At 38.6% G+C, this 21,912-nt stretch overlaps 1 protein-coding gene and 1 pseudogene across 2 annotated transcripts in view; both read left to right on the top strand.

The window, feature by feature from the left end:
• The first annotated feature begins 3,904 nt into the window (after positions 1–3,904).
• LOC121013672 (COBW domain-containing protein 2) overlaps positions 3,905–21,912 on the top strand; it is a 52,436-nt gene continuing 34,428 nt past the window's right edge. The window contains exons 1-4 of one of the 2 annotated variants that reach the window (XM_040449416.1): positions 3,905–4,159; positions 8,210–8,296; positions 11,801–11,897; positions 13,244–13,335. In XM_040449416.1, coding sequence (XP_040305350.1) covers positions 4,006–4,159; positions 8,210–8,296; positions 11,801–11,897; positions 13,244–13,335 — 430 coding nt within the window. In that variant the 5' untranslated portion in view covers positions 3,905–4,005. The remainder of the gene's footprint in view (positions 4,160–8,209; positions 8,297–11,800; positions 11,898–13,243; positions 13,336–21,912) is intronic. The other variant, XM_040449417.1, reaches the window with a different exon arrangement.
• Positions 10,978–11,130, top strand: LOC121013819 (uncharacterized; annotated as a pseudogene).

Raw genomic sequence — 21,912 nt, 5'->3', positions numbered from 1 at the left:
ACTTGCCAGCCGCTCTCAGCCTTCTGGGGAAAGAATATGATTTCATGACCTGACAAGAGTTTTATGTCTAAACAGAGGGCTATATGATATTTGAATATTGATATTCTATCCTAACTAAAGGGGTCACAAGAATAAAAGCCCCTGACTTCTGGCCTTTCAGAAATGTTCCCACTATGTCCATGTGCACCTAGTGAAAAACAGCAGATAAATTGATAAATATTAAATGGTTAAGAAATATTTGTTTACCAACCACAGCTAGGTAAGAGGAACTGGGTTCATTTTGAAACCCGAAGTTTCCTTTCCTCTAAACCAAGAGCTATTGCTGGCCATTACTGTGTTCTTCGCTTTGCAGGAAGTTGCAAAATGAGAGAAGAAAAAAAAGAAAAAGAAAAAAAGAAAAGCAAAACCAAGCTGGCATTATTTTTAGCTTTCCTCTGATTTCCTCTGATATGGCAACTCTCGTAACTGTTCAAAGGAGTTAAAATGAGGCAAAGCGGGGAGCAGGTTGCTGTGCGAAAGGACTCAAGGCAGGGTTATTTCCATGAAGCTGCCCGGCTCCAATGCAAGAGGGCTCCTACCGTTAAGCAGACTCAGGTGCTGCCTAAATCGGGTCCCTCTGAGACCAGGTATCAGTTTCCTTGGAGAGACAGTTGAAGCTTCTCCGCTTCTGACGTTCCTCTGAATATTAATATGGTGGTAACAGCGACATCTAGCTCTTGGAGGGCAAGGGTTTCTTGCAATGGTGAATGATTTCTAAACCCAGCTTAAAATAGCAAGCGTTGGGGCGCCTGGGTGGCGCAGTCGGTTAAGCGTCCGACTTCAGTCAGGTCGCGATCTCGCGGTCTGTGAGTTCGAGCCCCGCGTCGGGCTCTGGGCTGATGGCTCAGAGCCTGGAGCCTGTTTCCGATTCTGTGTCTCCCTCTCTCTCTGCCCCTCCCCTGTTCATGCTCTGTCTCTCTCTGTCCCAAAAATAAATAAACGTTGAAAAAAAAATTAAAAAAAAAATAGCAAGCGTGCTATAAAAAAATAGCAGTAAAGAAATAACAAGGATGACCTATTTTGGCAAAATTTCACTGAATACAGTTTAACAAGGCAGTACCTATTGGCTTCGATCTGTAGTTGGTGTATGGCTCACTGCCTCTCTCTGTACTGTCTGCAAACTCAGAATGAAAGAACAGTATTTCATACGAAATAGTATTTCGTGACATATGAAAATCAGGTCAAGTTCACATTTCAAGATTTGCGAAGTTCGTTCTCTCTTATTAAGTACCTACATAATATCCTTGAATTTGGCTGTTGGCCTGTAAAACTTAAAATATTTACTACCTGGCCCTTTACAGAAGAAGTTTGAAGATCCTGGTTTAGGAGAGCATGTAATTGAGTGTCAGACAAATCTGGATTGAGCCCCAGGGCTGCCATTTACTAATTGTATGACCTGGAGCAAGATATTTAACTTTTCTACAGCTTAGTTTCCTTGTCTATCAATGAGCAGATGAATACTATTTATCCTGCCAAGTTAAATGAGATAATGCATTTAATGTGCATACACAATGCCTATCAGATGGTTAGGGATCCACACATTGCTATTATTGTCGCTGTTTTACGACAAAGCTACTGAAAACTAAGAAAAATTGTAAAATCAAGGAAATTTTAAAGTTACATTAGAAGATGTACTAGATTCTACAATATTATACTTAGGATTTCTTTTTTTTTGCTTATTTTATTATTTTTAAAAAAATTTTTTTAATGTTTATTTATTCTTGAGACAGAAAGAGACAGAGCATGAATGGGGGAGGGTCAGAGAGAGAGGGAGACACAGAATCTGAAGCAGGCTCCAGGCTCTGAGCTGTCAGCACAGAGCCCGACGTGGGGCCCGAACTCACTGACTGTGAGATCATGACCTGAGCTGAAGTCAGACGATCAACCGGTTGAGCCACCCAGGCGCCCCTTTTTTTGCTTATTTTAAAAGGCATTTGGGATTAAATAACAAAAACAAAGCCTCACTCACAATAGAATGTATAAAAGCGGTAAGTCCTGAAGTAAAGACAGTCTCACATGTAGGGAGAGCTGAGATCGCAAGCCATATATCTGAATATATCAAAACTCTCACCTCTTCAGATAGGTGCTTGTTAAATTTTGAAAAGTTAATAAAGTAGTGAGATTGTGGTCCATGTTGGGTTCTGCACTGACTGCACGGAACCTGCTTGGGAGCCTCTCTCTGCACCTCCCCCGTTCACGAGCACATGCTCTCTCTCGAAAACCAAGTAAATTGAAATAATAATAATAATAATAGCATCTTTATTGAAATAAAACTCAAAAAAAACCATACCATATGCCTATTTAAAGTATACAATTCAATTTTTTTTTGTATTTTCAGAGTTGTGCTACCTACCATCACTGCAATTAATTTGAGAACATTTCCATCACCCCCAAAATGTCCAGATTGGCAGTCACCTCCCTCAGCCCCCCTAGACCCTGGTAACAACTAATCTACTGTTTCGATAGACTGGCTTACTCTGCACATCTCACATAAATGGAATCATAAAATACGTGTTTTTTGAATGCCTTCTTTCACTTAGCACAATGCTTTTTCCATCTCATAGCAGGTACTTCCTTCCTGTTCATTGTGAGATAATTTTTCACTCTATGGATACACCACGTTTTTTTTTATTCATTCATCCAGTGATAAACAGTTGGGATGTCTTTAACCTTTGACCATTGTACTGCGTAGAACTCTCTTTGCTCTAACCAAGGCTATATACTGTTACAGCAGTATTTGCCAGTCACCTTGACTGAGCTGGCCTTGTTGGGGACAGGTTACTCCTGGTGAGATAAGCAATGTTAGTATAACGTTCTGTCAGAGTCCTATACGGGGAGTCTGTAAGAACATATGTGAGAAATGTGGAAGGGACGGTCAGGGCTGTAACAGCTTCTGTTCAGGCAATAATGCAGTGCTGAAGGGTCACTGAATGCAGTTCATAGAGCAAAACCTGGAAATAATTCAGAAGAGATGAATGAATGAATTGCCATATAGTCACATATAGATCACCCCGGGGAGATTACATACTGAACGAGACAATTTTTATGAAGTTCCAAGACAAACAAAAATTAAACAACATATTGTCTATGTACCTATATATGTGATAAAACTGAAAAGAAAGGAAGGAATGATCAGTCACCCCAAATCAACTCACGCCCATGGTTACTACCTTAGGGAAGAGGGCAGAGTGTTGGAAAAGAATACTGGCCCCATATAGGTAGCTGTAACTTATTGGTAATGTTCCCTGGCTAGGGATGAAATCAAAGGAGTTCATTATAAACATATAACTATAAAAGAGGGCTAGCCATGGATTAATGATGAAAATGTCGTGAATCAAAGAATATGATAAATGAACACAGGTTACCCGAGTCCAAATAAAAAATGAGAAAGAAAAATAAATAAAAGCAGTGCACGTACATTGTAAAACTTGGGATGCACGTGTAAAATATGTAATTATAAAAAAGAAAACGTTTCACTAGTTATTCCTTCAGGTAGAAAAATTACCATTAAGATAGTAGGAGTATAGCTTCTCGTTCTTTCCCCTATGAATTAAAGTTTTTTAATGACACCAAAAAAATGTCAAGTTGACAAAGTCTCTTCTCTACGGGGGCTGTTTAGGTCAGGCTACTCACTCCTCGTTCCCACCACCCAGGCCCTGGTCACAGCGCACAGGGACAGCATCAGAGGCTGGAGCCCTAGCAACTCCGCCCAGCTTCGCTCAGGTTCAGAGAACTCAGCCTTAGCGGGGGGGGGGTGCCCAGCTCCTCCGGGGGCGTGGCTACCAGGCGAGGCGGTCCTCGGCCGGGGTCCTGGTAATCGGGGCGGGACGGGGAGGAGCCGCGCGTCGCGGCGTAATGACGTCAATGACGCGCCCGGCGTGGCGTGTTCGGCGTGCGCAGCTGCCTTTCGGTGTTTTGGTCCCCGCTCTGGGGCCGAGGGGGAGGCGTGCTGTGCAGTTGGCCGGGATGTTTCCGGCTCTTGGAGCTGAGGATGAAGAAGAGGAGCAGGCGGAGGAGGACTGTCCTGAATTGGTCCCCATTGGGACGAAGCTAAGAGAGGAGGAGGAAAAGTCTGGCCCCGGCGCTAAGATCCCAGTCACAATTATCACCGGGTATTTAGGTAACTAACCATCCCGGTCAGAAAATACCGTGAACTTATCCTGGGATTTGGGGGACTTGACGTTGCCTCTTCACCTGAGGCATCTGGGCTTTCTGGCAGACAGCAAATGTCTCTGACGTAGGGCCTGGGTCACTTGCCCCCTGTATGGGTTGCTTCTCGTCTCGGGGCTCAGGGATGCCCAGACCCCTTGCATTAGATCCACATTTATCAAGTGAGCTTCAAAGTTAACCTCACAGTTTGAAGCTAGTTCTGGCCTTGCACTTAGAGGCCTGGACCCGCCCCTTAATTATCCTTGTGACAGCTACAGAGTTATCTTACCTTTCTGAAGCTCTTCAACCGCACTTGAAGGTGGGCGTGTTACCAGTCACCTGTTTGAGTTTGTTTACTCATCTGCAAAACGGGGCAGGAAACACCTACCTTACGTCTGTTACCATTAAACGGTGCCCTGTCTGTAAAATGCCCGACCCACAAGAGTATTCCTTAGTAGATTCCCCTTCCAGCTCGAGCCAGTCTCTTCCAGCTCTTCGTGGCGAGGACTATCTCAGATTTTTTTTTTTTTTTTTTTTTTAGATCTGTTTGTAAAGCACTCTTGGAGAAGTGGTAAGAATAAAATCTCCACCCTCCAAGACTATTTCTCAAGCTGTAGACATTCAGCAGTGCTCAGGGACCCTTGGATTCATAGGCGTGTAAACGTACAATTTCCTGAAGGACAGTTGGTGCGTTTACACGTGTGATCCTTTATTAGAAAAATCTGACGAGTATTATTTTAAAACCTTACATTTTAATAGAAGGGCTGGAGTAAATACATGAGCATATTAATTGTGTGGGGAAAGTTAAGAACTGTAAATAAAGCCAAACAATTTGGGGGTAGATAATACCGTTTCTAGACCTGAGGGCCTTTTACATAAAAATAAGAACTAAACCACTGGTGGGTTTATTTATTTATATATTTTTTAAGCTTTGTAGACTAAGTTTATTCTCCTTTTTACTCAGGATTAATTTTATAAAGGGATTTACTTTTGGTGTTTTCCCACTGTTATTCAGAGGCTCCTCTACGAAGAAGTTAGGCAAATTCCTCATCTAAGGTGCTATAGTTCAGACTTGCCCCTCTGGCCTCCCCCATTTTGCTCATCTGTAGGTCACTAGAGCATTGGAGGTAGCGGCCTGAGGCTTAGGAATGAGGGCTTTGCCAACAACCTTGTTGGTGAATATAGTCGATATAGTTTCACTGCTTATTCTTGACCATTTTCTCTTTTTTGAAACATCGTCCTATTGGCTTCCATCACATTTTTCTTCTGGATACTTCCACCTACTTCTCTGGCTGTCCCTCCTACAAAATTTGCCCACCTCTGTCCATCCTTTTAACGTCACACTCAGTTTCTATTTTGATATCCCACAGACATCTCAAACTCAGCAGGTCCACAACTTCCTATGTTTTGCCCTCCAATCCTCCTGCTCCTGTGATTCCAATGACCTGGAATACTCAAAGTTTTCTAACTAGTCTTGAGTCATGCTCCCTTTTAATATAGTCTTTGTACTTGAGCCTGAATGATCTTTATAGGTGTAAACTGATTGCGTTAACACCCATCAGTGGTTTCCTTTTGGTTTACAGTTCAAATTCCTCAACATGAATCAAAAGGTCCTATATGATCCAGCTCTTGACGGCCTTTCTTGCCTTCAGAACGGTGGTCCAGTCACACTGAATACTTTCACTTATAAAAGGTGCCACGTACTTTAGCCCCCGGAATACTTTTCTTTTTTGTTAGTCCCCTGCCTAGACATCCCTCTTAGGTGCTTCATAACATCTTGTACATCTCCTATCCACTGTATAATCCTGTGACATAATTACCTGTTTATTGATCAGAATTCCCTTACATCTCCCACTCTCCTAGTGTTTGTAAGCATTGTGAAAGTAGAGACAGTATATCTTTGTTTTGTGCCCATTTCACCAAGGCCCGGCATAACATCTGGCCCATAGTAGACTTAACATTTTTTTTAATGTTTATTTATATTTGAGAGAGAGAGAGAGAGAGAGAGAGCGAGCGAGCATGAGTGGGGGAGGGGCAGAGAGAGGGGTACACAGAATCCAAACAGGCTCCAGGCTCTGAGCTGTCAGCACAGAGCCCAGTGCGGGGCTCGTACTCAGGAACTGTGAGATCATAACCTGCCTGAACTGAAGTCGGATGCTTAACCGACTGAGCCACCCAGATGCCCCCATAGTAGACTTGAATGAATGAACTGTGCCTTAAAGTCTTCTGTTTCATAATATGGTTAATTATTAACTGCTGGTAAATCTATTAGAAATTTCTTACATCCACCTCTTCCTTTCCATTTTCACTGCCACTACCTATGCTGCACTCATGTTCAGGGTCTCTGTCTCATACTCGGACTGGTTCTAAGAATTTCCTCATTGCCCTTAAGCTATGCCCCTTTCAGTTTGTGCTGCACACTTTTGATATGTTGAGCTTTTTAAAGAGCCCTAAACACAAGCCCTTCATCCCTTCAACAGCCTTTAAAGGAATGTGACTTAACAATGTTCAAGATGTTGATACCCTAATGATCATTAAATCCCACCTAGTTACACACTAGAATCTTGTAAATGTGCTTCAGAAGATGTGTACAAGCTGATTTGTAAAAGTTCTTAGCAGCCCTGTTTGGAAGAACAGAACACTGGAAATAACCCAAATGTCTACCAACAGAAGAGTAAACAAATGATAGATTCATACAATCGAATAACACTACTGTGCAGTATATTTTTTTTCCTCTTTGAACTTTGGTATATACGGTTCACGAGATAAACATTTTTCTTCCACTTGAGCTGAACATACTAGGTTTCACATGCCACCTACTGGATAAAGTTAGTGTAGCTTTGTGAATTTATCTTTCTAAATACTGAACATTCCATACATCCTTAGCATCTCCTACAACCATTCTCCCTTTTTGTTTGTGTTTTATAGACACGTAGACAGAAACAATTGACCCTTGAACAGTGTGAGGGTTAGGGGTGCCACCATTTTGCACAGTTGAAAACCCGCATATAACTTTTGACTCCTCCAAAACTTAACTACTAATAGCCTACTGTTGACCGGAAGCCTTCCTGATAATATAAACTGTTGATTAACACATATTTTGTATGTTATATGTATGACATACTATATTGCAATAAAGTAAGCTAGAAAAAAAAATGTTCTGAAGAAATCATCAGGGAGAGAAAATACATTTACCATACTGTGCTGTATTTACAGAAAAAAATCCGCATATAGGTGGACCCACGACCCACATAGTTCAAGAGTCAAGTGTATGTATGTGTATATATATATACACATATGTATATACACACATATATGTATATGTATATATATGTCTATGTCTATGTATATATGTATATATAGACATATGTCTATATATATGTATACATATATGTGTGTATATATATATGTGTATACATATATACATATGTCTATATATATGTATGTACATACATATGTATGTATATATATATTTTTTATAGAGTAAGCATACTAAAAGTAGCTCTATAGTCTGTTTGAATTTGTGTCTGTTTGGTTGATGATGGATATTGAAATAAAATACAGGGCTTTACATGTAAATTTTAGGGAAGTAAACCATATATTCTTTGCTAAGAAAAATTGTTATCATGTAAAAGTGCTTAAATATTTTATGAACTACATGAGTACTTAATTCCTTGGAAGCCATTATTTCAATAATTCCTTATTTAATAGAATATTTAGTTGTCTTTATATTAATTGTATTAATTTATGTAAAAGACGTATGTTTGTCACATGAGGTCAAAGAAAGCTGATCCAAATTGTAGGAGTATTTGTAAATAGAAGATTTTATGTGAACATAAGGCTTTTTTAATACTTTGCCGAGGTACTTAATCTTTCCCTCTAGAATCTTCTATGCCATAGTTAAATAATATTTTTAAAATAGCATGGAAAATTTTTAAAACATTGGGATTCTGTTTTTGTGTGTGTATGCCTTTTAAATTAACCTTTCAATGTTGTTATTTAAACCAAATATATTTTATAGGTGCTGGGAAGACAACACTTCTGAACTATATTTTGACAGAGCAACATAGTAAAAGAGTAGCTGTTATTTTAAATGAATTTGGGGAAGGTAAGTAAAATTCAATGAATATTATAATGTAAGAATTTATAGGATGATTCATACCCCTGGTGTATTGATATTCCGTATTTAAAAACATAAATACAAAGTATTATAATGCAAACACACTAATGTGGATAGTTTTGGGAAAAACAGATTAATTTCTGTGAAGCTTTATTTTGAACAGATTTGAGGAACTGAAATCAGATAGTTTTTATAAAATTTTATTTTACATAGTTTTGGAATTCATAGCAACAGAATTAAATTAGGTTTTTACATGAAAGAACTCCAGAAATAAAAATCTAAACATATGAAGGAAAGTTCTTTCAGGCATTTTCAAGTGCTTTTGTACAGACTATATTGTTCACTTGTAACTTGAAAAACATTTTATTTTATTTTATTTAAAAAAATTTTTTTAATGTTTATTTCTGAGACAGAGAGAGACAGAGCACGAGTAGGGGAGGGGCAGAGAGAGAGGGAGACCCAGAATCAGAAGCAGGCTCCAGGCTCTGAGCTGTCAGCACAGAGCCCGACTAGGGGCTCGAACTCACAAACCTTGAGATCATGACCTGAGCCGAAGTCGGTTGCTCAACCAACTGAGCCACCCAGGCGCCCCTGAAAAACATTTTAAAATGCTTTTGTATTTTTAAGTTTACCTTGTTAGATGTTTATTAATATTTGCAAAGCATTTAAAACTGAAGATTTTGGGGGGCACCTGGATGGCTCAGTTGGTTAGGTGTCCAACTTTGGCTCAGATCATGATCTTGTGGTCCGTGGGTTCGAGCCCTGCGTCGGGCTCTGTGCTGACAGCTTGGAACCTGGAGACTGCTTCGGATCCTCTGTCTCCTTCTCTGTCTGCCCCTCACCAGCTTGTGCGCTGGCTCTCTCTCAAGAATAAACATTGAGGGGCGCCTGGGTGGCTTGGTCGGTTAAGCGTTCGACTTCGGCTCAGGTCATGATCTCACGGTCCGTGAGTTCGAGCCCCGCGTCGGGCTCTGTGCTGACAGCTCAGAGCCTGGAGCCTGTTTCAGATTCTGTGTCTCCCTCTCTCTCTGCTCCTCCCCTGTTCATGCTCTGTCCCTCTCTGTCACAAAAATAAATAAATGTTAAAAAAAAAAAAATTAAAAAAAATAAAATAAAATAAACATTGAAAAAAAATCTTGGAAAAAAACCCCTGAAGATTTAAAATTTTTTTTTACATTATTTATCTTTGATGGAGAGAGAGCACAAGTCGGGGATGGATAGAGAGAGGGAGAGACAGAATTCAAAGCAGGCTCCAGGCTCTGAACTGTCGGTACAGAGCCTGACATGGGGCTTGAACCCATGAACGGTGAGATCGTGACCTGAACCAAAGTCAGAGGTTTAACCAACTGAACCACCCAGGTGCCTCTTAAAACTGAAGACTTTAAAAATGAGTTAAATATATGGTTTCCATCCTCAAGCACCTACAATTATTTGTGGAAATACATGCATTTAAAATTCCATTTTTTTTGTTCGTTTTTAATATTGAACTGTACTATAAAAAAAATCTACAGCAGTGTTAGACACAATTCTTTGATTACTTTCATAAGTTTTTCTTTTTATAAGAAAAATCTAAGTGTGAATTTTAATTAAAGCTCAGTTTTTGCCAAAAGTATCTTATGTTGAACTTCTTTTTTTTCTTTTTTAACTTTTTTAATGTTGATTTATTTTTGAGACAGAAAGACAGAGCATGAGTAGGGGAGAGGCAGAGAGACGGGGAGACACAGAATCGGAAGCAGGCTCCAGGCTCTGAGCTGTCAGCACAGAGCCGGATGTGGGGCTTGAACTCGTCAACTGCGAGATCATGACCTGAGCCAAAGTCGGACACTCAACCGACTGAGTCACCCAGGTGCCCCTTGAACTACTTCTTAACACAATTTTCTCAGTTATAAATGAGGAAAGAAGCTAGTTTGTTTTTTTTTTTTTTAATGTTTATTTATTTTTGAGAGAGAGAGACGGAATGCAAGCTGGGAAGGGACAGAGAGAGAGGGAGACACAGAATCCGAAGCAGGTTCCAGGCTCTGAGCTGTCAGCACAGAGCCCGATGCAGGGCTCAAACTCATGAACCATGAGATCATGACCTGAGCTGAAGTCAGATGCTTAACTCACTGAGCCACCCAGGCGCCCAAGGAGCTAGGTTTTATGAACAGGTAGACCTGTTACACTTGATTTCTGATGTCAGTAAACCAAAGTGAAAAGTCTGTTAGATAAAATAAAAATGCTAAGATTTTTTAAATCCTAGTCTTATATTTTAGCTTCTTATTAACCGATCTGTTGGACACTGCTCACATTTATTAGTATTTGTTACTATTTTTCATCATTCTTTTGGAATCATTTTTATAAGTTTGTCATTTACAGCATTTGCAATACCTTCCTTTGCATTTTTTTTTCAACGTTTTATTTATTTTTGGGACAGAGAGAGACAGAGCATGAACGGGGGAGGGGCAGAGAGAGAGAGAGGGAGACACAGAATCTGAAACAGGCTCCAGGCTCTGAGCCATCAGCCCAGAGCCCGATGCGGGGCTCGAACTCACGGACCGCGAGATCGTGACCTGGCTGAAGTCGGACGCTTAACCGACTGCGCCACCCAGGCGCCCCGCTTCCTTTGCATTTTATTAATATTCTCTAAACCCCGAATTTTGTAGCAGTCCCTTTCAAAGCTCTTTATCCCCATCGCTTCTTGGCCTTTTGGCTAAGATCAAGTATAGTATCAAAGTTCTTGGGTATCCTTGCCTAACTGGAATATAAACAAAAAAACAGGGAAATGAAAAATTATTCAGTTTTCTTTTTTGGCCATTTTCTTTACTGGACACTTAGAACTCTTCCCTGGCTATGGTATATTTATTTACTGGAGGAAAAGTAAGATATTTAAAATCATTCTTTTATTATAACAAGCATCTCAGTATTTCACATATTGTTTCTTAAGTAAGCATTATGAGGAAACTTAAAAAATTTAATTTTTAAATGAGCAAGCACATTGATACCCTGGCCAAGCAAACTTCCTCAAAATGAACTGGGGTTTTTGCTCATACTGGCGATATCTAGAATCTGTTTAATAGAAATGAAAACAATTTAGAGGAAGAATGAAAAGGAAGAAGATAGGTAAGTCAATCTTTTAAGAGAGTTAAGAGCATATAAAACCCAACATGTTAAACATATTAGTTGGTCATGGACAAGAAAGAGTGCTTTTGAAATAGCTACTTCATTAGGGTACAGGAGTGGGCAGGTGAGAGGCCTGACGAGTAAGTAGGTAATGAGAGATTAATTTTGGTTCTGCCTTTGTAGGGGCTTAAATCCTCTTAAAGAAATAAAAGCTAAAGTAATCTACAGTAGTAGAGTTTAAAGCATTGAGGCTGCATGGATAGAATGAAAGAATGAAAGTTACAAAGTGTATTTGTGTAAATGATTTGAAATCTTTGTTGTTGCTATCCTCATCTTTGTTTTTGGTTGGCTAATGAACATAATCTAAAGAGCACTTCTTGTTACTTATTCTAGGAAGTGCCGTGGAGAAATCTTTAGCTGTCAGCCAGGGTGGAGAGCTGTATGAAGAGTGGCTGGAACTTAGAAATGGTTGCCTCTGCTGTTCAGTAAAGTGAGGAATGTGTTTACTGTGTGCTTGTTAGTCTGTTATAAATGTTTATTGATTAGATTTCCAGCTTTGATTTTCTTGTGTAATTTCACTAAATTTATGTAATCTGCTCTATTGTATTGTCATATAGAAAATAATTTATAAGGGTGTAATTTCTTAGAGTGTTTCTTGCTGTCCTATTTATTTTTCTGTCAGCCCTAATGCTTTGGCCCTTGTTTTGAGTTTCTTTTTATTGTCTTTGATGTCAGGGTTTAAACTTTTTAAAAAAATGTTTATTTTCTTGAAAGAGACAGAGTGTGAGCAGGGGAGGGGTAGAGAGAGAGAGGGAGACAGAGAATCCAAAGCAGCCTCCAGGCTCCGAGCTGTCAGCACAGAGCCTGGCGCGGGGCTAGAACTCACACATGGTGAGATCATGACCTGAGCCAAAGTCGGACGCTTAACCGACTGAGCCATCCAGGCGCTCCAGATGTCAGGGTTTAATTAATAATCTCTAGTATATGAAACTCACATTTCACGTATAAAAAATAATTTTTTTACTTTTAATGAGTCATTGGTCTTATTTCCAAGGATTCAACTTAGAAAAACAAAAATAAATGACCATCAAAAAGGTAAAAAAACCTCAAGTTCTGTTCCACCAGTTATAATTGTCTCTAAGGACGTTGTCTCTTTTTTCCACTAATATACCATAGATCTGAGAAAAGGACCTGATAACCTAGTCACTCAAATATTTGAGTAAATTAATGTTGATTTTGTATATTCTAGTGAATTAAATTTTTCCTACATCGTTTGATGTTTGACTTTGCGTCAAATATATTAACAAAGCTAAAATCATGACAGCTTTTCTTGAATAACCAAAATGAAATCCATTAAGTCTTCTCTTGCACTGTTGATGTTCTAAGTAAAAAGGAAGACTAAAGTCTGGCACTCTAATTCAGAACAGAATTGAAAAGTATTTCATGATTGTGTCCCTTTAATTGTTATATTAAACCACTGTAATTGATAAATTATATTGTTCTTTTGGATGTTGATTTTTTCTTTCATAGTACTATAAAAATAGCGGAATTTGACTTCGGTCAGGTTTATTAAAATTTCCTCTGCTTTTAGCTGTGATAAAATTAAAATCTCCATCATGTACTTGATTCATTTTACTTATCAGTACACGTGCATCTATTTTTTCCCACCATTGGTAAATATTGACGGCCATTGTCTTAGAAGTTTGGGAAATGAGTTTAATTTTTATATTCCTAAGCTATCTTTGTCTCAGGTTGCTAAGTATATTTTAAAACATTTATAATGATCACTTTAATATTCAGGTAATCAACTATTTTTTATATTTTGGTATTCTCCAGGGACAATGGCCTTAGAGCTATTGAGAATTTGATGCAGAAGAAGGGGAAATTTGATTACATACTATTAGAGACCACTGGGTTAGCAGATCCTGGTAAGAAATGATATTATTAATAACCAGAATGTAGTTCTTAAACGTTTGAAATGTATTAGAGAAATATGTAATGTAGGTATTAATAATAATCTTTATCCAGACCAAAAACTTGTTGCTGTTGTTTAAAACAGGAAAAATACTGGGTTGTCATGTTTCTTTCGTAGATAAATCATGATCAGAGTACTTGGTACTTTTAACCTGATAATTGGATTTGAATTTCAGCTGATTGTTTTAAAATCATTACAGGAACAAAAGTTGTTGAAAGTATGGAAATTTAGGAGAAATAGAGACATCCTACTTATAAGCATATATTTAATTGGTCATACTGTACAGAGAGAGATCTTATTTCTGATTATCTTCTAATCCAGCTTTCTTAGAGAATCATTTAGAGATATTTAAGAGCTTTTGGACTCTAATCCCAGCTATACTTGGTCCTTTTCAATTATTTGTTACCATTTTGTTTTTCTACTACTAAAGTTGAAATAATTTTATTTGTTAATACTGTCTTTAGGTACAGAGTTAAATTAAGCCTACTGGGCCTTTTTCCTGGTGTGGAATTAATGATTATCCATGAAATTTTTATCTGTTAGTGGAATTATGTATAAACTTCTCTGTTGAAAGCTACACACAGTTGATCTGTTTTTAACAGTAGGTGTCTGTTTCCCTCTTACCCAAATATCTTTTTAGGTAACACCTTTATTCCTAGTTTGCAGAATATTTAGTGTTTGTTTTACAAGTATGGTCATACTTTTTTTTTTTTTTTTATATGAGTTAATGGCATTGGGCCATAAAACTACAGAAAAGTACTGGTTAGGAATAGTTTATTAAAGGAGTCATGGGGTCCCTGGTTAGCTCAGTCAGTAGAGCATGTGACTCTTGATCTCAGTGTCGTGAGTTCAAGCCCATCGTTGGGCTTGGAGCTTGCTTAAAATAAAAAATAAAATTTAATCAAAAGGGATCATAATGGTTTAAAAGAAATATTGGAGTATACTGATGGTCCAAATGTAATCAGTGGTTATTGTACTTAAAAGTAGTACATAATAGGGGCACCTGGGTGGCTCAGTCGGTTAAGCGTCCAACTTCAGCTCAGGTCATGATCTGGCGGTTCATGAGTTCAAGTCCCACATTGGGCTCTGTGCTGACAGCTCAGAGCCTGGAGCCTGTTTCAGATTTTGTGTCACCCTCTCTCTCTCTTTCTGATCCTCCCTCATTCATGCTCTGTCTCTCTCTGTCTCAAAAATAAATAAACATTAAAAAAAAATTTTTTTAAATAGTACATAATAGCATTGTCCTCATGTTTTCAAATTAGTGTTGAGTTGGGCTGTTTCGGTCCTGTAGTAGACCATACTACATACATTTTCATACATTTCTAATAGATTTGATGGATGATAGGAGTTGGACTATTACATTGATATTAAATATCAAAAGCACGTACATTTGGTAAGATTGGGAAATATATTGTATGTCTCGTTTTTGAAATAGCAAATACCAGTTTCTTTCATGGTAGCTGTTTAATAGAGAAAAACTCCTGTAACTTTTCTTTGAGAATAGGTGAGTTTAGTAAAACATGTTCACCTTTTCAGAGGGAGAAGGAAAAGTTAAATAAGGATCTCAGAGAAAGCTTTTTTACAAATTGTGGGTATAAACAGGTTAATATTTCTTGCTTCTAACTTTCTTTAGAATAATGATTTTATCGTTTGGGTAAAAATGGAACATTCATTGTAAAAAAAAATTTACCCAATACCTAAGAAAATGCAAAGAAGAAAGTTAAAATAAATCATACCGTATTTTACTACCTTGAAGTTAAAGTAGGTAAATTTTATTCCAGGGATTTTTCTGTGCCAATGCCATTTGCTGAATGACAGCATCAGTCTCTGTTAGGAGCTTGAAAAATGAAGATTCTTGGGCCCCATCCCAGATCTACTGAATCAGAATCTGTAAGAGTGAGGCCCAGCAATCTATTTTAATAAGCCCCCCAAGTGATTGTTACACATTCATAAATTTGGGAAACCCTGCTCTGTGTGCTTCTGAAAGCTGTATAAATATACAGAGACAGTTTTATACAGAGATTGCATTCTTTGTGCTATTCTTTTTTTTTTTTTAATTTTTTTAAGTTTATTTATTTTTGAGAGAGAGACATCATGAGTTGGGGAGGGGCAGAGAGAGATGAAGACAGAATCCCAAACAGTCTCCACGCTATCGGCGCAGAGCCCGATATGGGGCTCGAACTCACGAAACTGTGAGATCGTGACCTGAGCCGAAACCAGGAGTCAGTCGCTTAACATACTGAGCCACCCAGACGCCTCTCTTTGTGCAATTCTTAATATTAATTTAGTTTCACTTGAATGTAAAAGGAAAGAACTTGGAGGCAGTTCAAGATGGAAGCTTAGGAACACCCTGAACTTGCCCTCCTTCCACAGACACACCAGATCCACAGCTACTTATGGACTACTTCCTGCTCAGAAAGAACTGAAAGCTAGGTGAAGAATTCCCTTTACAACAAGGAATGGAAGGGCCACATTGAAATGGGGAGTAGAGGCAGAGAGGTGATCTTGTCAAAATCTTCACCCTGGTACAGTGACCCACAAGAGAGGAGGGTTTCACAGGTCTGGAGTCTTTACCTGAGGAGGGTTGGGTTTATGCCCCACTTTGGGTATGTCAACCCTTGGAACCTGCATTAGAGAGACGAGGCCCCCCAAATGGATTTGGAAACAAAGGGGTTTGTGTACAGTGGACCTGGGGGGCTGTGGGGAATCTGAGATAGTCCTTTGGAGGTACTTACACACAAGTACATTCATCTTGGGACTGGACCCAGTGCAAACGCAGCAGTTTGAGAAGTGACTGGATTATGTGTGAAGGAGATTCATTTGTTAATCCAGAAGTGTTTGTGGGAGGAACTAGGATCAGTTGGGACTTTCTTTGGGGACAGAGGTGTTGTGAGCACCATTTTTGCACTCTCCTTCCACTCTGCCAATTCAGTCAGGCACTGCGGACACGGCCTCCCTAAACCATGAGTGTGCCCCACCCCCAGCCGTCACCCTGCCTCACTAAAGCCTTGGGTGTATCCTGCCCCCACTGTTCTCCTCCTGCATCCCTAAAGCAGGAGTGTGCCCCACCCTCAGCACTCTGGCAGCCTTGCTAAAGTCTGCCTTTGAGTGCAGTCCACACTGGGAATGCCCCTTGATCACCTGGCCCTGGTGGCCAGAGGGACTTGAGTTTCCGGGCCCCATGGGACTGTAATAGGAAGACAGTTATGGAAAGGCTACCATACCCAAGACACTGTGTAGGTAGCAGGCTAAAACACACCACTAGTCTGCCTCTGGAAAAGGCTCATCTATTTGTCCTGGATCTTCACCCTGAGAGGTAGGCTTCAAAGGTGCTCTCAGGGAATGTAGGCAGGTAGACACTATCTTTGATCTGTCCTCTGATCGCACCATAGCTTGCTGGCACCTCCAAAAAGCTTGTACACTTGTCTGAAGCCCTGATTTTTGCAGCTGGACTTCAGGGGACACCTCCAGATCTCTGGGCCTGAGGTCAACAGGGTTTATAGCTGCATACTCCAGAAGGTCCCCCTGAGGATCTGTTTTCCAATAAACCTGAAACTAGGTGCTGAGGTCACTCCCTTTGGAACACTGGTGGGTCTTGTCACACCCTCAGCAACTGGGATCTATCCAGAATAAATCAGGCTAATTTAGTAATCACAATGTTTCAGAGAGACAACCAAGAGCTAGGGCAAGGTTGAACAATAAGGTTTATCTCCTTTGGAAGGACACTCCTTCCAGACTGAGAGAAGTAGATGCTTTGCTCAATACATAGAAACAAACACAGAGAGTCAAGTAAAATGAGGAGACAGGAATATTTTCCAAACAAAAGAATGAGACGAAACCTCAGACAAAAGACTTTAATGAAGTCGAGAGAAGTAACCTATCTGATAAAGAGTTCCAGATAATGGTTATAAAGATGCTTACCAGAGTCAGAAGAATGGTTGAACACAGACTTAAACAAAGAGATAGAAAATGTAAGGAAGTACCAAACACAAGTTGCAGAGCTGAAGAATACAGTAACTGCATAGCAAAATATATTAGAAGGGTTCAGCATCAGAATAAATAAAGCAGAATAGATTGGTGACCTGGAAGCCAGGGCAGTGGAACTCAACCAAACAAAACAACAACAACAATGAAAAATTAACGAAGATAGCTTAAGAGCCTATGGGACAACGTGAAGTGGAATAACATTCATGTTATAGGGATCCCAAAGGAAAATAGAATGAAAGAGGCAGAAAGCTTCCCTAACCTGGGGAAGGAAACAGACATTGAGGTCCCAGAAGCACAGAGTTCCAAATAAGATGAATTCAAAGGCATCCACATCAAGAGACATTATCATTAAAATGTCAAAAATTGGGGCGCCTGGGTGGCGCAGTCGGTTAAGCGTCCGACTTCAGCCAGGTCACGATCTCGCGGTCCGTGAGTTCGAGCCCCGCATCAGGCTCTGGGCTGATGGCTCAGAGCCTGGAACCTGTTTCCGATTCTGTGTCTCCCTCTCTCTCTGCCCCTCCCCCGTTCATGCTCTGTCTCTCTCTGTCCCAAAAATAAATAAACGTTGAAAAAAAAAAAAAAAGTCAAAAATTAAAGAGAGGATCTTAAAAGTAGCATGAGAAAAACAAGTTGTTACGTTCAAGGGAATCCCCAAATCACTATCAGCTGTGATTTTAGATGAAGCTTAGCATGCCATGGTGGCATCATATATTCAAAGTGCTGAAAGGAAAAAACTTCCAACCAAGAGTATTCTACCTGCCAAGGTTATCATTCAGAATTGAAGGAGAGGTTTCTAGACAACAAAAGTTAAAGGAGTTCACCACTAAACTGGCCTTACCGACATGATAAAGGAACTTCTTTAGGCTGAAAAGGTACTATTAACAAAACATACAAAAGTAAAAATCTTGCTGGTAAAGGCAGATATGTAGTAAAGGTGGTGGATTAACCACTTCTAAACTTACTATGAAGGCTAAAAGACAAAAGTAGTAAAATTAAATATAACAACAATACTTAAGGGACACACAGAGTAAAGAGATGTAAAATACGACATCAAAAACAAAATGTGGACAACAGAAACAAAATGGGGGAGCAAAAATGTAGAGTTTTCACACTACGTTCAACCGTAAGTTGCTATCAACTTGAAATAGACATGTATATATATAGGTTGTCATGTGAACCTCATGGTAACTACAAAGCAAAAACCTATGAGAGATACTGAAAATATAATGAGAAAGGAATCTAAACATTGCGCTGAAGAAAGGCATCAAACTGCAAGGGAAGACAGCAAGAGGTGAAGAGAGAGGGACTACAAAACCAGCCAGAAAATAATGAACAAAATGGTAAGAAGTACATGCGTATCAATAATTCCTTTAAATTTAAATGGATACAGTCTCCAATCCAAAGATGTACAGTAGTTGAATAGATTAAAAAAAGATTCGTTTGTGTATTACTGCCTACAAGAGATTCACTTCAGATCTAATACACACAGACTGAAAGTGAAGGTTGTAGAAAAAAGATACTCCATGCAAATGCAAATGAAAGCTTATATCAGACAAAAAAGACTTGAAAACAAGTCTGTAATAAAAGATAAAGGGCATTACACAATGACAAAGCATCAATCCAACAAGAGGATATAACATTTGAAAATATTTACTCACTCAACATAGGAATTCCTAAATATATAAAGCAAATGTTACAGACTTAAAGGGGGAAATGGAAAGCAAAACAATAGTAGAAGACTTTAATACTCCATTTACATCAGTGGATAGGTTATCCAGATAGAAAACCAATAAGAAAGTACTGGCCTTAAAGAACACATAAGACCAAATGGTCTTAATAGGTATACAGTTGATCCTTGAACAACATGGGTTGGAGCTCTGTGGGTCCACTTATATGGAGATGTTTTGTAGTATAATACTATAAAATGTATTTTCTATTCCTTATGATTTTCTTAGTAATATTTTCTCTAATTCAGTTCATTGTAAAAATACGATATATAATATATACAACATACATGATATGTGTCAGTTGACTGTTTATGTTATCAGTATGGCTTCTGGCTAACAGTAGGGTATTAGTAGTTAAGTTTTTGGAAAGTCAGAGGTTATGTGTGGATTTTTGACTGCATGGAGGTCAGTGCCCCAACCCCTGCATTGTTTAAGGGTAATTGTATACAAAGCATACCATCCCCAAATAGCAGAATACACATTATTCTCTGTGTATGGAACATTCTCTAGGATCATACACTAGACCACAAAACAAGTCTCAGTAAATTTAAGAAGATTGACATCATATCAGGTGTAGACACTGGTCATAGTCCTTAATGACACTGGTATGAAAAAAGTCAATTACATGGAGAAAACTGGAAAAATAATAAATATGTGGAATTTAAATAACATGCAACTGTTGTAACCTGTGGGTCAATGAAAAAAATCAAAGGGGATATAAAAAAATACCTTGACACAAATGAAAATGGAAATAAAACAATCCAAAATCGTAGGCTGCAGCAAAAGCAGTTCTAAGGGACAAGTTCATAAAAAGACATCCTATCTAAGGGAACTAGAAAAAGAAGAACAAATGAATCTCATAGTAAAATGAAAGAATTAAGATTGAGAACAGAAATATATGAACTCCAGACAAAAAAAAAAAAAACAACAATAGAAAAGATCAATGAAAATAAGAGCTGGTTCTTTGAAAAGATAAAAATCAGAAACGAAAGAGGAGAAGTTAACATATGCCACAAAAATTGAGAATTGAGAGACTACTATGATAATGAAATAGGTTAATTCCTAGTACCATACAATCTTTTGAGACCTTCTGTCTTCCATGAAGACGTAGAAAATCTGAATAGATGGATTACCAGTAAGGAGATTGAATCTGTAATCAAAAACCTCCCGCACCAGACATCTTCTTTGGTGACTTCTACCAAACATTTAAAAAACATGTAATACCTATTCTTCTCAAACTTCCAAAATATTGAAGAGGAAAGAATGCTTCCAAACTCATTTATGAGGCCAACATTACCCTGATACCAAAACCAGACAAGGATACCACAAAAAAGAGAAGAAAAGAAAAATTATATGCTGGTATCGCTGATAAACAGAGATGTAAAAATTCCCAACAAAATATTCGCAAATCAAATTCAACAATGTATTAAAAGGATCATTCATCATGATCAATGGGATTTATTCCAGGAATGCAAGTATGTTTTAACATCTGCACATCATTGGTGTAATGCACCACATAACACAATGAAGGATAATAATCATGTGATCATCTCAATAAATGTAGAAAAAACCTTTGATAAGATTGAACTTCCATTTATGATAAAAACTCTTAAAGTGAGTATATATAGAATGTACTTCAATATAATAAAAGCCATATATGACAAACCCATACTCAATTGTATGCTCTAAAATCAGGAACAAAATAAGGATGCCCACTCTTGTTAATTTTATTCAGTAAGTATGAGAAGACCTACCCGTAGCAGTTACCCAAGAAAAAAAGATAAAGTCATCCACATTGGAAGGAAAGAAATAAAACTATCACTATTTGCAGATGATACTATATACAGAAAACCCTAAAGACTGCCCCCCCCCAAAAAAACCTGTGAGAATAAATGAACTGTCATGCCGTAATATACAAAATCAGTATACAGAAATCTGTTGCGTTGCTATACTCAAATAATGAACTGTCAGAGAAATTAAGGAGACAATCCTTGCAAAAAGCCTAACAAAACAATTTGCATAAAAATAAAATACCTAGGAATAAATTTAACCAAGGAGGTGAAAGACCTGTACATTGGAAACTGTAGGACATTGATGAAAGAAGTTAAAGAAGTCACAAATAAGTGGCAAGTTATTCCGTGCTCATGTTGGGATGAATTAATACTGTTAAAATGTCCCTACTACCCCAAGCAATATACATATTCATTGCAAACTCAATCAAAATTCTAGTGGCATCTAGAACAAAACATTCTTGTAAAAGATTTTATTTTTAAGTAATCTCTACCCATTGTGGGGCTTGAACACATAACCCCAAGGTCAAGAGTCACACGCCCCACAAACTGAGCCAGCCATGTGCCTCTAGAACAAGTAATTCTAAAGTTTGTATGGATTCACAGAAGACTCTAAATAGCCAAAGCAGTCTTAAGAAAGAAGAACAAATGGGAAATGTCACAGCCCCAGACTTCAAACTGTACTACTACAAAGCTTTTGTATGAAAACAGTGTGATATGGCATAAAAACAGACACGTGGATCAATGAAACCAAATAAAGAACCCAGATAAAAACCCATGCTGATATGGCCAATTAGTCTATGACAAAGGAGACAAGAATATACAATGAAGAAAAGACAGTGTCTTCAGTAAATGGTCCTGGAGACACTGGACAGCCACATGAAAAGAATGAAACTAGACTACTGTCTTACATCATACACAAAAATTAACTCACAATGGATGAAAGACTTGAATGTAAGACCTGCAACCATAAAACTCCTAGAAGAAAAACAGGTGGTTAGCTCCTTGACATCAGACTTGGCATTG

The sequence above is a fragment of the Herpailurus yagouaroundi genome, unplaced genomic scaffold, assembly GCF_014898765.1.
Source record: "Herpailurus yagouaroundi ecotype Mexico unplaced genomic scaffold, PumYag 199, whole genome shotgun sequence".
In the NCBI taxonomy this organism is placed as follows: Eukaryota; Metazoa; Chordata; class Mammalia; order Carnivora; family Felidae; genus Herpailurus; species Herpailurus yagouaroundi.
Note: the sequence above shows the minus strand (reverse complement) of the source record. Positions and strands in the feature narration are given on the sequence as shown.